This window comes from Canis aureus, chromosome 16 (genome assembly GCF_053574225.1).
Source record: "Canis aureus isolate CA01 chromosome 16, VMU_Caureus_v.1.0, whole genome shotgun sequence".
Classification (NCBI taxonomy): Eukaryota; Metazoa; Chordata; class Mammalia; order Carnivora; family Canidae; genus Canis; species Canis aureus.
The window spans coordinates 9,247,110-9,264,920 of record NC_135626.1 but is presented as its reverse complement, the minus strand read 5'-3'; the positions used below and the strand labels follow the sequence as shown (position 1 = coordinate 9,264,920).

Genomic DNA, 17,811 nt, shown 5'->3' with positions numbered 1-17,811 from the left:
AGCAGCCCTAGCCAACTCAGGTGGAGGGCAAAAATAGACCCGAGAGGGACCAGAGAAGTCATGATGGGGCTGGTGGATTTGGGCTGGGCAGCCCAAAAAGAGCTAGTGGCAAGAGAGGGAGTGGGGTGCTGCAGAAAAGCAGAGCATTCGCATTGGGAGGGAAGCAGTGAACAGGCTGGAAGGGGAAAGAAAAACATCTTACACCGAAAAAGAAGAATCAGGGCTGCTCGTGCTCTGGGAAGGCAGTCCTGAGCTGCCCAAACCTGGCCGAGGCTGGCCCACGTGTGGCTTGAAATACATTCTGCCCAGCCTGGAAATAACCCGACCGCAGGCTTTTTGCATTGATAAATTCATTATGTTATTAGGCGGCATCTTCTTTATATTTAGATTAATAACCACGTAATGATCACCTTGGCTGATCTAGATGGTGTCATTTTAAGAAATTATGGCTTCGATCCATCTTCCCTTTCCCCTTTGCTTCGGCCCTCCCTGAATTATTCCTGAGGAAGAAACCAATTAATAGTAGCTTGGCTGTTGTAATGCAGCCCGCTGTACAATGTAGCAATGCCTAATGGAGTTTTAATTTCCCCATGGTGAGTCAATATTTGCTTTAAGAAAGAAAAATGTCACCATAAACCACTGCCCCAAATGAATTTGGTAGCACAGAGGGTGAGAGAGTCTTCTTTTTTAGGTAAACAGTGATGGAAAGAGGATAGGGAGGTGGGGGGGGGTCACTCCTCACAAATCGGGTTGCTTATGGTCTTTGCTGCTCCTTCATACGATGGTGGTTATTAAATATTTTGCTTTGCAAATGCAGAGAACTGTCAGAGACTCCCCCGCAGTTTAAAGGGCCTGAAACAAAGTCATTATAATATAGAAGAGCAACAATTTATTCTAGCCTATTAATAACTTGTAGGGAGCAGGGAGGGGAATATAATAGTAGGCATCCCTCTTTGAAGACATTACGGGCCTTTCTTATTTCCCCCAACTAGGGTTGCGTGTGGAAACCAAATCCTACTTTCTAAAAAATGGATTAGACTTTTCAGGATCATGCGAGGAAATAAAGTTCTGCAATCCTCTCTCTCATAATAAGTCTGTCCAAAAATGATGTTGCTCATTCCGTTGAAAGATAGTTTCATTTCCCACTCAAAATTGGTATGAAAAATTTGCCTTGCCAAATGAACATTGTATACTGAACTTGTCAAATCCTTTCTCCTGACACAAATAAAAGATAACATTGGGTGGCAGCATGTAAAACAGCTCTGACAAGATAGCAGAGGGAGACAAAGAAATATACATATTTTGATTCTCTCTGTTTTAGAAGCTGAGGTTGGGGGTAGGCACCGGCGCGATGACTGGCCAGCTTGTGAATGCTTCAGGTAACAATTGAACAAGTCACTTTCATGTAGAGTTTCAATGCTATAATGACCCTGTTTCCAATTAGCCAAAACATGACAAAATTTCAACTTTTATAGCGGCAAAAGCTGCCAGGGAGAAGACCGCCTGAGTGACAAGGCTCTTCATTCAAAAGTTTACGGGTGCACTGTGCGGCTGTAATTACTAGTTCTAACGCAGTGGGAAATTATTCCTAGTGTGTTTAAAAATAAATAAGGTAAATGATCACCCTTTCATTAGATCTGTACTCATACCATATAAGTGACTTTTTTTTTTCCTATTAAAATTGTTGATTGAAGGCCGTTAGCTGTGTATCAGCTCAAAATTACATTTCTGCTCTCTTAGGGGCTGCCGCCGCTAAGAATCACACTTGGTGCCTAGTTAGGAACAAGAAAAGACTCCTAAAACTGCAATTTCAGGGGGAAAAAAACACAAGCAAGAAACCCAGATTGCACCTCCGAGTCCCCAAAGGCATCTGGCTTCTTTGTTCTGTTAAGAATAATTAACCTCAATCTCAGCTCCGGGTCCCTAGATTGATTATCATAGTCATTTAAATACTGTAATCTCATTTTCAGCACCGGGGTGAGGAGGGGGAGAGAGGGGAGCGAGGCTGGAGAGAGAAAGAGAGCAAGTCTGGGAGGGAAGAGAAAACAGAATAAATTATCTGACAAAGGGAAGCGGGCCTTTCTGCTCACAGAGCCTATTTCGGATCCTTCCACTTGATTGGAAAAGTTGATGAAGTTTAAATGAAGCAGAATTAGAACCTCAGGCCGCTGAGTATTGACGCGGGCGATGCGAGCGTGTGCAACTCAATACCCCCCCCCCCCCCCCCCCCCCAGTTTCAGCAGAAAACAAGAGACAGGCCTAAATGGTATAATCTTCAATCGAATCTAACATCCACACTGACAAGGCAAGGTAATGAGTTAGGCCAGATCAGGCCTGTTGGTTAAAGAAATTAATCCCTCCCGCCGCCCTAGAGGGCTTTGATGCCTATTGTGTGGGCCCCTGTCACAGTCTATCTAAATGCTAACTAACTGGGAGGGTGAGAGGGACTGTGCTTTTCATTGCTGGCACTAATCTGATAACAATTTGCTCTCGCTGATTAGGGAGGCGGGGAGGGGACGGGGTGATGGGCCGGAGAGGAGGAGGGGGCGCCTTCCCTTTGAAAGGGGAAAGCCAGTCTGGTCAGCCCAGAGGCCAGTTGTCCCCCAAGCATGCAGGCTTCCCCAGCAAGCAGGTAGATGTGCACAGGTACGACAGCCTAAACTCCAGACTTCTCGGGAAACCAGGTATCCATTCGTCAGGTGTGTGACCCCCTTCTGGCTTGTCTCTTCTTGAAACAATTCGTTCACCCAAAGTGCAGGCCCCTGACACCATCCCAATCTGGCGCCACATCCCTCCTGCTGCCCTGCCTTCTTCACATTAGGCTCACTCCAGACTTGTCCTCCAAACACACCCAAGTTCTGGGGTATCCCATTTCTCACTTGTCTGGCCATTTCTGCATCTCAAATTACCTTCCCTCATCTCCACATGGCAAGCTGAGTGCTACCCAGTCCTGCGGCCCCTCCAGGACTTGCTAACCAACTCTGTTAACAGCCCCCTGTTAACAGCCACTCCCTGCCCTCACTACCCTGACCCTCCTGATTTCAGCCTCATGCAGCCACTTCCAGGTGTGTGTGCAGGTGCCCAACTAGGCTACAAGCTCCTCGAGAACAGAAAGCACACCTCCAGGTGATGTTGACCCTTCTGATTGATGTAGATTTGATGGCAAAGATGAACTGGATTCTTCCTCCACCGGGACAAAGGAGTCTCCAGGGAAATGGGAGTGTGGCACAACATGTAAAGACCATGACAAGCAGTGGACTTGCACAGGCCACAGTGCCAGCCCCTACTCTGCCACTGACCCTCCATGTGACCTCAGTCATTCTCCAAAGGTCCATGACCTTGCAGAGTTGAGATCCTGTATGGAAGAGGCTGGCAGTTGGTAGGTAGTCAACAGATGGTGGTATGGATGGTCACCAAGCTCTCCTGAGCTGTGCAATGGTTATGACCACGGACCATGGAGTCACAGCCCAGGCTCGAAGCTGAGCTCCTCCTCTCATTGGCTGGATGACCGTGGGCAAACATGTGTGACCTCCTTAAGCCTCAGCTTCCCCATCTGTAAAATGGAATGCCACCAATCCTGTTCCTTAGGACTGTTGCAGAGACTTTAAGGAGATAATGCCCCATACACAGTGGGCTCTGCGGAGGACAGCTGGTATCAGCTGCTGGGGTCGCTGCTGGCCAAATGGGGCTGCAGCCGGGAGCTTCCTGGGAACCCAGAGCCCAGGCCTTAGCCTCCTCCCCAAAGTTCCCATTCTGGAGAAGTCAGGCCCAAGCATCCAGCCAGGCGATTCAGGGAGGATCTTTGGGAAGAAGAGAGCAGCTGCCTGAGAAAAGACGGAGCTTTCAGAAACACCAGACAGATGCTTTCCTCCTAGAAGGGGAGTTTTTGAAAGATTTGCTCAAACCTCCAAATTTATGCCCACTGGGTGCCTACAGAGCGAGCAAAATCTTCAGTGACAGTTCACAAAGTTTTCGGAGGCAGCCGCAAAGCCCAGCACTTGGCCCTGAGGGACCCTGGGTAGCACTCCAGCAGGTTCCCTCAAAGGGCTGTGGAGATTCTGGAGCCTGACAGGCCAGGGGGCTGGTTTAATTTGCAAAAAGTAAACAAATTACAGTCGCTACCCCTACCCATGGCTGTGCTCCAAACGTGAGGCCTGGTAGGGGACAGGATGATATGTCCATTCCAGCAGCTTCTGGCAGCGGAGGGCGCCCCAATGTCCCTCCAGTCAAACCACACACAGCACAGCACAGCACTCCCAGTGGGGGCTCCCCCCTCTCTTTGGCCTGTGTCCCCATGAGTGTAGGGAGGGAGGCGCTGGCTCTGTGGCCCCGTTGTTGACTTCTGGGCCTTTCTCGCAGCCCTCTGTGCTCTTCCCTGTTTATCCAGTTTGGCCAACTGGAGGCCTGGCCAGATCCAGTCTCACTCCCTGCCAACCTCCCTTCAGCACTACTCCCCTGACGCTTCACTGCAGCCTCCAGGGTTCCAACTTCCTCCTTGCCATCGAGGTACCTCTTATTTTGCCAGAAACAGTCTCCACCAATGGCCCACCTGCACACTCTGCCCCAGCACCTCTTAACTGACCACCTCTACTCAGCTCAGAAGGTTGGGCTAAAATGTCACTTCCTCCAGGTAGACCTCCCCTAGACTCCTGGTTGACACCTTTTAGTGGCCAGTCCTCCTCTGGGTTGCTTCTCCATAGGTAAGGGACGGTGCCTTATTGTTTGTCTTCAGCAGGGTCTTGCAAGCTGCCTACAGGTGGAAACTGAGGCCCTTCCTTCCGCCCAGCTGCCCTCAAAGCCCAGCCCTGGACTTGCACCTACTGGCCCCTTCATAAGCATTTTGCAAATAGTGGAATAACCAAATGAAAGTTTGGTTAGGGTAATTCTCAGCCACTCAGGTGTGTAGGGGAGGCTGAGTTTCTCCCAAGGTTTCAGAGTCAGCAAGAGTTGTGTAGTAGGCTGAGAGCTCATCACCGTGGTCCTGGGGCCTGGTGTCCCTGACACAATGCTTACGGAGTGAACGAATGACAGGTAACTAGAACTGAGGACCCTCGGGTCTGCTCATCCGGGCATTCCTCCCCCAGGCCCCTTTCAACATTCCACACCTTTTCCTAGAAAGCTGGCTCTTCCCCAAAGTTGCTTCCTTGCACATGGCCCCATCCAAGCCCTTGGATTTAATTTCCAACATGATTTATCTGTTCCTTAAAGAGGGATCTCAAGGAGCCTGGGTGGCTCAGTCAGTTAGGCGTCTGTCTTCAGCTCAGTTCGTGATCCTGGGGTCCTGGGATCAAGCCCCACACCCATCTCCCTGCTCAGTGGGGCACCTGCTTCTCCCTCTGCCTCTCTGTCTCTCATGAATAAATTTTTTAAAATTTATTCACGAGAGACACAGAGAGAGAGAGAGAGAGGCAGAGACACAGGCTGAGGGAGAAGCAGGCTCCCTGCAAGGAGCCCGATGCAGGACTCAATCCCGGATCCCTGGGGGGGATCACACCCTGGGCCAAAGGCAGACACCCAAACACTAAGCCACCCAGGCATCCCTTTTTTTTTTTTAAGAGGAATCTCAAAATGGTATAAGCTACAGGCCATACAAAACCTGGATACACCTCTCCCCCGTCCCCAGCTCCCTATATACACTTACCAATCTTTATGTTATGATTCAGCACAAGCTGCTCAAGCCTTTTGGCCTGGGAGATGTTCCACCCCACCCCCACCCAGGGTGCTGCCCTCAGCACTAAGCAAGGAATCCATCAGGAGGATGGCAGTCACTGTATCAGTCCCACTTAGCTGCTTTTCTGGGTGTTTCTGCATACTAAATTATAAGTTCTTTGAGGGCAAAGCCTATCTCCAGGTCAGTTTACCCCCATATCCTGGGTGCCTAGCTCTGGGCCTCCTGTATGTAGGTGCTCAGAAGTATCTCTTAATCCAAGCAGTGAGTGAATGAATATATCTGCTGCTCTTTTCCTTATAATGAACACAGGCTCATACAGTCGTTCATTCTTCATGAAGAACCTCGTCCATTTCAGACTCTGTGCCTTTGCTCAGGCCAGCCACCCCTGCCCCTGGTGCCCCTCCTCTCCCTGCACCCACTGGCACCCAGCCTGGCCCAGAGCCCCAGCCCAAGTGCACAAGCTTTGAGATATGACCCCTCTTGCCTCTCCTTTCCTCTCCTTCACCTTTATAGTAACTTTTATTATTGGTCGTGGTGTGCAAAGTCTGGTTCTCCCCTCACCAGACCATATACTTCTTGGAAATGAATCTTTAAACCTCTTATGTTTCCACCAGTGCCTTGCACACAGTAGGGGCTTACTAAATACTCGCTCAGTGATTGATGGGCCTGTTGACAGTCTCCAATACACACTAAAAAAGAAACAAATAAACCAACCAACCAACCAACCAATAAATAAGCAAGCTAACCTCTCTGTCCTAAAAGACCTACTGGAGGACAGAGGGAGGAAATGAATGCAATTCTACATAATGGGTACATTAAAATGGCACTTGAATGGGGCAATACAAATTCACTACTGTCCAGTAACATTGCCCGACAAGGCTGCCAGCAACTTTTCTAATTCCCTCAACTGAAATGTTATAGCCTAAAGATCACGTCTCTTTGGGCACCTGGCTGGTTCAGCTGGTGTGGCGTGGCATGTGACTCTTGATCTCGGGGTTGTGGGGTCAAGCCCCATGTTGGGTGTAGAGACTACTTAACAATAAAATCTAAAAGAAACCCAGTAAATCTATATTTATATATATCACCTCTCTCAATGTCTCGTTGGGCGGCCCCACTGCCATGGGGGACTGTGGAGTCTGAGCTCACTAGCATTTTTTCTCTGGTACTGTGACGCAGCTTTGAGGTGATGGTGGGCCACCTGGCCAAGCTATGGCCTTGCACTAATGCTGGGCCCTAGAATCCAAAACTTTCTGAATCTCCACTTTCATTTCTCTGGGCACATACAATAGACTTTGATCCACGCAAAGAAATTTATCTTGTATGCATCTGGGTTCATTGGTCTCCCAAATATGTATTATGTGGTTCACATAGAGATCAAAAATCCCTCTTTTGGGCTCATTATGTGTTTTCTACAGTGGTTTTGGCCAGCTGCTGTCCCTGCCACCCGTGTGCTCCGCACATTGACCTTTCTGCTCATTGACCCACATAAGTCAGTTTCTTGACCGAAAGCTGATGTGCCTTTAAATTATTGGGTGGAAAAACACAGCTGTTTTCTTTATAAAGTACATTTATTTGCTTTCCTGAGATACTGTCCTTAGTGCCATAATGACAGTATAAGGGCCCTGCTATGATGGGGCTCTGGCCCACCAAGAGCTTAATATCTGATGTACCAGATCAATTCTGTTTAAGATCCTAGATGAGTTTATGCTGAGAAAAACCAAATCAAACCGAACCCTTGGAAAGTGGTGCGCCAGGGCAACAAAGCTTGTGTGGTGGTCCACGGTTAGTCAACAAACCAGCCTCTGCACCAATAGTGTTTATCTGATGACCTAATGAGCCACACTGCATGAATTGTTGGAAACACTTTTTACTTTTTTAAACAACATGGGTGAGGCTGAAGATAGACAAGCCCCAGATAAAAGCCAGAAAACTTTTGAAAGCTATAACTGAGAGAAAGAGGGGACAGATTTAAAATTGCCATAAAATGGGGCACCTGAGTGGCTCAGTCAGTTGAGCATCAGACTCTTGATTTTAGCTCAGATCATGATCTCAAGGTGGTGAGATGGAACCCCATGTCAGGCTCTATGCTTAAGATTCTCTTTCTCTTCCTCTCTCTCTGTCCCCACCCCTCCACCCTATCAATCAATCAATCAATCAATCAATAAAATTGCCATAAAATATGTGAGAGGGGAAACTAAGCCAAACAAGGGAGAGAGAAGCAATTATAACAGAACAGTTTCACTGCTACAGTGTTTGTTTTGAGTTTCAAGAGCCCCTGGACCATAAGGAAGCTAGCCATGAATGCTCCATGCGGTTCCTCTCTGATTCAGGGTTCAGCAATGTTGACATTTGGGATCAGATTAATTCCCTGCTGCGGGGGCTGGAGGTGCATTAGAGAACATTGAGGGGCGGCATTTCTTGCTTTTGCCCACTCAATGCCAATAGCCCCCCCCAACCCAGTGGTGATAACCAAGAACACCTCCAGACATGACCAGGTGTTCCTTGGGGAGCAAAAGCACCTCCCTCAGTTGAGAAGCCCTGGTTCATTCCATAAGGTCATTGTGCATTCCATAAGACAGTGTCTCATTTAAATCAGTCTTTGTTGCATCCTTGACAAGGGCAAGGTAGGTATCAGCACCCATACTTTATAGATGAGGCAACTGAGGCTCAGAAGTGAGGTCACTTGCCCAAGGACCCTCAAAAGAGCTACAAACCGAGCCATTCTCATTCAGCCAGGATGAACTCATCAGCTCCAGGGCACATGGTTGCACAAAACTTGAGATGAGGCGGAAAACGGTATTTTTCTTTTGATGAAGCAGAGTTGACGTACAATATCATATTGGTTTCGGGTGTACAACATAGTGATTTGACAATTATAAACACTACGAAATTCTCACCACAGCAAGTGTGGTTACCATCAGTGGGTGACACTTTCTTTCAACAGGAGCATGAAGAGAGGGACAAAGCTGCACTTGCACAGATTTGCCTCGTTATAAATTTATTTTATAAGTTCAGATTTACAACGTATACTTAGAGTTGATGTATGAGAACATGAAGGTTGTTTGGAGGAACACAAATATTTGGAATTGGAATAATGGAAAAGGAAAAGAAGCATCCACTCTGGGGGCAGCATACCCATGTCATCTTACTGAATCCTCACGAGCCCCCCATGCCCAGGTGCCAGTTACGATCACCCACTTTGCAGACAGGAAACTGAGGCTCAAAGGTAAGACACGTTACCAAGAAAGTGACTGAGACAAAGCTCACCCTTTCATCTGCCTGGATCCAAAGGCTGCCATCTGCGTTTGCTGGCCTTTCTGTCCAGGAGGTGGCTACAGCTTTATATCTGCCTGGTTAGGAGTGAGTGTGTGTGTGTGTGTGTGTGTGTGTGTGTGTGTGTGTGTGTGGTTGTAGGACAACAATAGCTACAGCCTGGAATTGTTTTAACAGTCCTCATTGAGGGCACCTGGCTCAGTGGTTGAGCGTCTGCTTTCGGGTCAAGTCATGATCCCGGGGTCCTGGGATCAAGTCCCACATTGGGGGTCCCTGCTCAGCAGGAAGTCTGCTTCTCCCTCTGCCTCTGCTGCTGCCCCTGCTCATGCTCTCTCTCTCTCTCTCAAATAAATAAATAATATCTTAAAACAAAAAACACAGTCCTACTGACTCAGGAGCTTGAAAAGAGAGTCAAGGAGCAATTTCATGGAGAGTTGAATTGTTACCAATGCCAACAAATGCTCTTATTTCTTTTCTTTTTTTTTCTTTTTACAAATACAAAAGTCAGACAAGAAGCATACATCATTATTTACAATATACACTAAAACCAATCAAAATGCAACGTGATTGAGACTGTGTGTTCACTTGTTTTTGCCCGACCAGCCAGAAGGCTGTGAAGCAGGAGCAATGGGTCTGAGTTTGAAAGAGCCCAGCTCCTGGGGGCCATGGCTATGCACAACGTCCCATGAGAACAGATTCACCCAGCCTGAGAGTCCAGAAAGATCTGTACGTAGTTACAATCCTCCCTGTCTTTGACATGTTCACTGTGGCTCCAGCACAAACACAGAACTGACACCCCCAAACTAGTCAACTCAATAGCTAATGAGTTGGTCTTCCTCAGTGTTAGCATTCCATCGAGAACACTTTTAACTGAGTTTCCTTTTCATTACACTTTTTCAACAATTAAAGATGCATTTTCTTAAGAAGAGCGAGACCCAGACATTTAATGGGAACTCCAATGCTTCTGGTGACCACTAAACAGCTTGAAAACCACTGCAATAGAAAACAGGGATTTGAAATTTTGTCCACAGGGCCAGTTGTAAATCAAGAACACTTTGTCTTTCAAATAAAGGAGAAGGCAGCCTGAATTATACAATGAATAGCACTTGAACCTGGAAGATTCTGGAAGGTGCTAGAAGTGACTGCTGACTTGTTCACCATGGACTCAGAACTCTTCCTGAGGGAATGGCCTTCCCACCATGCTGCAGTGTTTGGAGAGCCACATTATCAGAAGGTGGCTGAGTTCCCACCACACCAAGGATTGATTTTCCTTAATGTCTCAGAGCCAAAGCACCCCTTCTCCAGAAGGATGGAGGAAGGTGGGCTCCTCCAGTGGGGCAGCCACCCCAGAGAGTGGTAAGAAGCCTACAAGGGAGCAACTTGGCTTTCTGAAAAGCTGAAGCCTGAGCAGAGAGATTGGGTCACTGCTTCAGCCTCTGCTCACCAAATGGTGTTACTGGGCACTTGGAAGGGGTAAGCTTTGATTAAAAAAAAAAAAAAAAAAAAAAAAAAGTACAAAGGACCAAGAGAGAGAGAACCCCATGGCTTTCCCTGGAGAAATGAACCCTATGTATTGGCCAGCCGAGAGGAGCCATTAGGATGGGCAGTTCAGTCTTTCATCCCTCTCCTAACGTTTTATTTTCTCCTGTTACATCGTAATTGAATGTAAAAAGATTTGAACCATTAGAGGTATATTCTCTTCAACAGATAAAGCAGAATGTAACATTTTCATATTTTACTCAAACGTAATAAAAATACTGACCCACGCTGGGATATTTGTACAACCGTGTTTGTCTGCCTGCCTTCTTTGCGTTTGTCTCTATGCATTTATGTTCACCAGCATCAATATTTATTAGAGATGTTAAACCATTAGTAGGCATGGTGTGGTTGCCTAATTTTGTAGAGCATCCAATTTGAACACACTGGCTCTAAATAAATGCTTCCTCGTGATGATAATGATAATGATCCCAGCAGCAGCACCTAGTCTTGAAAAATCAGAACTCCGTTTGGGGTGGAAACCTTTGAACACTTAGGATCTAAGGAGGGTGAAATCATTTGGCTCCAGACAGCTGAATTTTTCCTGGTCTGCTCCTGATCAGAATCTAACTCTCCACACTTTAAGGTCCAATTTCAAGTCTGTTTCTTCATAAAGCCCCCCAAGTCCTGTTCACACCTTCTTCCCCCTAAAGCTGGACCCTTTAGCTGGTGTGGTACACTTGAAACTTGCCAGGAGTGACCCATGACATTGCTTATCCTATTATGCATGTGTGTGCCTGTGTGTGTTTGTGTGCAACAATAAAGGCTAATTTCCTGAGAGCTTGCTTTAAAGGCAGGTGCTGTGCTAAGCAATAGACACATATACGCTCCATCTCCTCGCTAAAAACTTAACTCCTTGTGACTTCTGTGGGGGAGAAGAGGGCAAGGGCTGAGTTCTGAACTTGTTTCTACGCCCTCCCTCCCCCAAAAGAGATTAGGATGGTACTGGGCACTTAGTAAACTTTCAATAAACACTTCTTGGCTGCCAACAAATCCTGGGAAGTTAGTAGAGCTCACATTGGAAGGAGCATTGAGGAAAAATGATATTGGAGTCCGATTCATTGGTGAACATTATTTTGACTGCCTGCCATATAGAAGTAACCAATCTGGGTTGTCATTAATTTATTAATTGGCTATGTAATGTGGCCAGAAGGGCACAGGGCTGGAAGTCAGGAGACACAAATCTCATCCCACCTCTGTGACCAGGTCAGAGGGCACCTTGAAAGAGTGTCTTTTTTTCTCTGGGCCTTAACATCCTCAAAAAAAGAAAAAAAGAAAAAAAGAAAGAAAGAAAAAAAAATTGGACTAGATATCTGTAAGCCTCCTTCCAGCCTCAAATGATGTGATTTTATGACTCTATTTTACAAATGCATGCACTTCTTATTTGTGACATAAACCCCCACAGAAAAACAAAGTCCATAATAAATTATGAAAAAATCGGGTGCCATGATCATTTGCACTTTCTAAGGGTGTTCGATTCAATAAATTCCACCCCTGTACATTGCCTGCCTCTCCAGGGCGACAGAAGATTCGAGGCTGTCAGTGGAGCAAACCAAGCAGTCTCTCCCCTATAATTGTATTGACAAGATATCACCTGAGTTCCGATGGCAGGCAGGGTGCACCCTGACAGCTTCTGTGAAGGAGCCTTGAAGGCTACTGTAGCAGGATCCTATGTTGAGTCACAGGATTCTGGGGGAATGGGAATCAAGCCGAAAGAAGCTTGGTTCTTTCTCTATTTAATTTTATTCTTCCCGGAGAGTCACATTTGAAGGCAAACTGGCTAACTGCACATCACTTTATACAAGAGGGTAGAAGCCTTTTCTAATGGAAAACATTTACCTCTTTTTTTGCGGCCACATAAAACACCCAGTTGATTCAATCAGTCCCACTAATAACCAGTGGGCTTGATTTTAAATGAAGCAAGTAGTTGTTGAGCATTTGTAGATAAAGTACCTGCTTGGATGTCTGAGTTTTTCACTTTTCACTTGGTTGCCGTGGCATCTTGCAGACATGTTCTTGAATAACTGATGTGTATACATCCTGGTAAATTCCATGGGTGTGAAATAGCAGTGTTGGGTTTGTTCAGGCAGTGTGTCTGCATTTTAAATTAAACAAATCCTGATCCTATTCACTGGAGAAAACAATATGAGCAACAACCCCTCCCCCCAATACGGTGGGATAAATGACTATTTCAAAGGTGGTATATTTTTCAATATAGATGCAACCTTCGGATTCAGATTCAGACAAGACCAAAATATATTTCATCCTCATCCTCTTAAAGACACCCTCGGGAGAGGGCACTCCCAACTCCGTCACACACAAGAAGGCACACACTCACATGGGGTTCTGGAAACTTGGCCTTGTGCCTTGGTGTGCCACAGTGAAGACACAACAGAATCCCAGCAACGTATTACAAAAACAGTTTTTAAAGGCTCCACAATCTTGAATGCTTTCAAATCTCCTTTGCTTTAAAGCTGAAAATCCCAAAGCATTTTCACAATTTAAATTTCATTTAAATGTAGGAAGCTGTTTGGAGTGGGAGAATAATGCTGGGCTGGGAGCCAAGTGAACATAGCTTCTAACCCAAGCTCTGCCACAGCCTTGTGCAAAGGGCTCACCACAGACGACCTCCATGTATCCATTTGTAAGGAGGGTCTGGAAAAGGTAACAGTCAAGGTTCCTTATTGCTCTCAATGTTTCTGCAACTGTTAATTAGGCCAGGTTTTGGTGGAAAATCTTATAGTAGTTGTAAATATTGAAATGTGGACATAATCTTGACTGCTACAGAAAGGAGCTTATAGCCCATCAGGAACTGGAGGGAGGACAATAAAGACAGGCTAGCTGTCCCTGACCTGAAAAGAGCAAGGCACAATCACCAGAGTGCTCCTGGAAGTAGCCTCCTGCTGCTCAGGCTCAGTGGCCACCCGCCAGATTGGTCCTGCTCTTCATCTCCTGCCTTGAAGACAAGAACCTCCAGCTGTGGGTCAGTCATCTCCTGCATATTTTCTAACCCTGAAGTGCAGTTTCAGGAATCAAGGCATTGAATTCTATCTGGAAGCTGTTCAGCTAGTGCCATCCAGAGGCCAAATATTGCCTTTCTTGATATACAGGGTGAGCAAAAGGAAAAGAAGGAGGGGAGGGAGAGTTTTACTCTCACATGTGTATTATATATATAATATACATATATGCCTGTGTGTACGTGTGTGTACACATACACATAAAATGTACATATATGTGTAATATATGTGTGCATATACATAGGTGCATATATATGCATATACCTATCGGTATGTATGTGTATATGTATATACAGTTGACCCTTGGACAAGGATTAGGGTGCTGATTCCCAAGCACTTCAAACTCCACTATAACTTTTTTTTAAGTAAGCTCTAATCCCAACGTGGGGCTTGAACTAGCCACCCCAAGATCAAGTGTCGCATGCTCTTCTGACTGAGTGAATCAGGCACCTCACAACTATAACTCTTGACTCCCCCAAAACTTAACCACTAACAGCCTACTGTTGAGCAGAAGTCTTAACAGCCAATAGTTGGTTAACACATATTCGGTATGTCATATGTACTGTATACTGTATTCTTACAAAAAAGTAAAGAGAAAAGAAAATGTTAAGAAAATCAAAGAAGAGAAAAAACATTTACAGTATTGTACTGTATTTTTTAACCTGCATATAAATGGACTGGCATAAGATCATTTGAACACTTAGGATCTAAGGAGGGTGAAATCATTTGGCTCCAGACAGCTGAATTTTTCCTGGTCTGCTCCTGATCAGAATCTAACTCTCCACACTTTAAGGTCCAATTTCAAGTCTGTTTCTTCAAAGGTCAACCATATATAGCTTGGGGTGGGCATCTCACACTACTAATTCACCATGAAGAATACTAATAACTCTATAATGCTGTTTATTTTATTTTTAAAGATTTTATTTGTTTATTCATGAGAGACACACAGAGAGAGGCAGAGACACAGGCAGAGGGAGAAGCAGGCTCCCTGCAGGGAGCCCGCTACAGGACTCAATTTCAGGACCCCAGGATCACACCCTGAGCTGAAGGCAGATGCTCAACCACTGAGCCACCCAGATGCCCCATGCGGTTTATTTTATATGTAAGCAGAATGGAGTTGGCCTACTAATACCTGCCTGCATGAAAGCAATGACAACACTAAAGCAGCTGATCAGAGGTGAAGGACTTGGTTCTCCCCTCCATCCCAGAAAGGTGAGCCCCATCTGTCCCATCTGTCTGCTGAGAGTGGCTCTTCCCACCTAGATATAAATAAAGGACTCTTTTCCACTTGGGGGGAGGGTGCTAAGAAAGGGAGCATATTAGATGGAAGGGTGCTAGCATGATAAGCTAGCTGTCCCCTGGAGGGTAGCCCTGGAACAAAATTTGGGGAAGGCAAGAGGAAAGAGTCAATGTTTTCTTAGGAGCCAGTGAACTCAGCTAATTATAGCAGGATGTTAGGAAAGCCCAGGTTCGGGAAGGATGGGGTAACTGGGTGATGCGATCATCCCTAGAAGACTGATCAATCACTGACCTCTACCTCTGAAACCAGTAATACGTTATATGTTAATTCACTCAATTTAAATAAAATAAGAATAAAAAGAAAGCCCAGGTTCCCTGTACCAAAAAACAAAAACAAAACACAAAATAACAAAAACCTTTGGGCTCCAATCGAGCTCCTGGCGCGTTCAGGTACATTGTTACTGAATCCAGGGTTACACCTGTGCCTTCTGCTTCTGGCACCCGGGACCTGCGCGCATTTTTGAAAGCACACCGCCCTCCAGCGGCACAAGAGGATCTTGCTCCCGACCAGCTCCCCGAGGGCCAAACCTCAACGCGACTTTTTCCTGTGGCTTCGGGAAAGGCGATGCTACTCCAGCATTGGGCGATCACCAGTCCCGAAACCTCTGAAGTGAGGGTGCGTGCAATAAAAGGGTAGGCGATCTGGTTAAGAAATCGCAGCCCCTCCCTCGTTGGTGTCGGCGAAGTCCCCAGGGCAGAGTTTCCAGCTCTTTTCTCTTAGGGCTGTAATTCTGGGTCAGAGTGTGATTGGATGGAAATTAACTTGTCAAGCGACGCTTCCAGGAGGGATTCGGAACGCTCGCTGCAAGGAAGCCGCCCAGGCGTGCAGGGGAAAGGGGGGAGGCGGCTGCACCCCGAGAGGGCTGGCAGCTGGCGAGCAAGGGCATAGTCTGGGTGCGTGTTCCCTGCCCGTCACCCTGGGGCTCCCCGGCAGACTCCTGGGTGAACAGCAGCAGCCGACCCTGCGCGCTCCCCGCGTGCCAGGCCCCGCGCCAGGGGTCTCTATTCAACCTTCCCGGTCAGTCCCTTTAATGAGCGCCTTTAGCATCCCACTTGGAAGATTAGGACACTGAGGCGCAGAGCGGCTACGCGACCCCGGACGGCTCGGGGGTCCAGGTCTGTCTAGAGCGGAGGGGGGGGGACGGGGGCGGGGGGGGGGCTTCCCACAGTGCGCTCGGGCCGGCCGTGGAAGCCCCGGGCCCGTGGGTGCCCGGCGAGGGGGCGAGCGCCGGGCGGGCGGCGGGAGGCGGGCGGCGGGAGGCGGGCGGCGGTCGTGGGGGCGGCTCACCTTGACGATGAGCGGGTTCTGAAACATGGAATCCCGCACGACCCCCAGCCTCTCGTTCTCCATGCCGGGTCGGATGTCCGCCACGGTCAGGGGCCGCCGCGGGGGCGGGCAGATGTGGCTGACCGTGCGGCGCACCGGCTGCTTCTTCCATCGCCGGGGGTCCTGGCGGGAGCTTTGGGCCTCTGGCATTCTGCGGCTGCGGGACGGCCCCGGGGTGGCGGGATCCTCGCGGCTTCCCTGCTGGCGGGCGGGCGCAGAGCTCCGAAGGCCCCCAGCCAGTCCCCCTCGGGCCGCGCCACTCGGGGCGTGGGGGCCCCAGACGCCCGGCCCCCTTCGGAGGGGCGTGCACCCGCCTCGCGCCACCCGCTCCCCGCAAGGAGCCCTAGCGCCCGAAATAAACCCCTCTGGTTCCTCGGAACAACTTGTGAGCACCGCTCGGCACACTGGGCACGGACAGAAAATCAAGACCACCCCTCGAGGAGGAATGGAACGGTCTGTCTCCATGGCGACGGGACGCCAACGGCGCCGGGGCGGAGCGACCGGGTTTTCTTTCCTGAAACTACTCGTGGCCACCAAAGGGGAACTGCTTCGAGCTTTCTTCAACGGATATGAAAAACAAAAAACAAACAAACAAACAAAAAACCCACAAGAATTACCACTCGGTTGTGTGAAAAGCAAGGAGGCTCTAGAAGGCCATTTACACCTGACTTCCCAGGCGATACCTCCCTCGACCCACTCCCCTCCACTCTTGGCCCCTTCCCACTCTTCTCCCCTCGCCACACGCACGCACCCAGATGGAGCGCTAAATTTGTCCTGATGAAATAGAAATCTGTGTTGTAGGCCTAATGTTACCGCTAATCCACTTGGGTTATCTTGAATCTGTCATCCTCTTGCGTCCTCAGTTTTTTCTCCTGCGAAATGGGTGAGGAGGAGAGTCTAGAATTGTCTATGATCAGTGGTACCCAACTTCGTGCAACAGAATGGAGGGAAATAGAAAAATACAGATTCACTGATTTCGAATATCTGGAAATGGGATCTGGGAATCTGCATTTTTTAAAAAAAATCTTCCCTTTGGACTTTTTTTTTTAATTTTGAAGTTTTGAAACTACAGAATTGTTTGAAAAAAATGAGTACAGTGAAAACCCATATAGATTTCACCTAAATTCACCATGCACAACACACCTTGCAGAATCATCTTGAAAATATCTGCTGACAGCATCATATTTGACCCTAAATACTTGAGCATGAATCTGCCAAGAACAGGGACATTCTGACAGTACTACAGTGTCATTATCATGTCCATGGATCTTAATATGATACAACAGTAGTGCCTGATGTCTGTGTGCCAAGTTGGGAATCTATTTCTTAAAAGCTTCTTAGGAGATTGGCACAGTGCTTTTGGAACCACTGGCCTGGATGATCTCTATTCTGCCTTCTAGTTCCGGCCTTTTGTGGGTTCGTTCATCCCTCACCATCTTCATTAAATTCTCAAATACTCACAACGCTCTGGGTAAGAGGGTTTACCAAGAGCAAGCTGCATCAGCAGCAAACTTGCACTTCAAGTTCTTATAGACCAACAGTGGACAACACGAGCACTGCATTTCCAGGGCAGATCATACTGACTTCCAGTCGCTCATCCAAGACCTGGAGCAGCTGCTCGGTGGTGGTGGTGGCAATGGTGGTGTGTGATATGGTATGTACTTATGATTTCTCCAGCCTATTTTACT

General features: G+C 47.5%; 1 protein-coding gene across 1 annotated transcript in view; it reads right to left on the bottom strand.

Moving 5' to 3' along the window:
• Positions 1-16,352, bottom strand: part of CFAP77 (cilia and flagella associated protein 77) — a 130,490-nt gene extending 114,138 nt beyond the window's left edge. The window contains exon 1 of the mRNA XM_077851187.1: positions 16,085-16,352. Coding sequence (XP_077707313.1) covers positions 16,085-16,273 — 189 coding nt within the window. The 5' untranslated portion in view covers positions 16,274-16,352. The remainder of the gene's footprint in view (positions 1-16,084) is intronic.
• Positions 16,353-17,811: the final 1,459 nt, after the last annotated feature.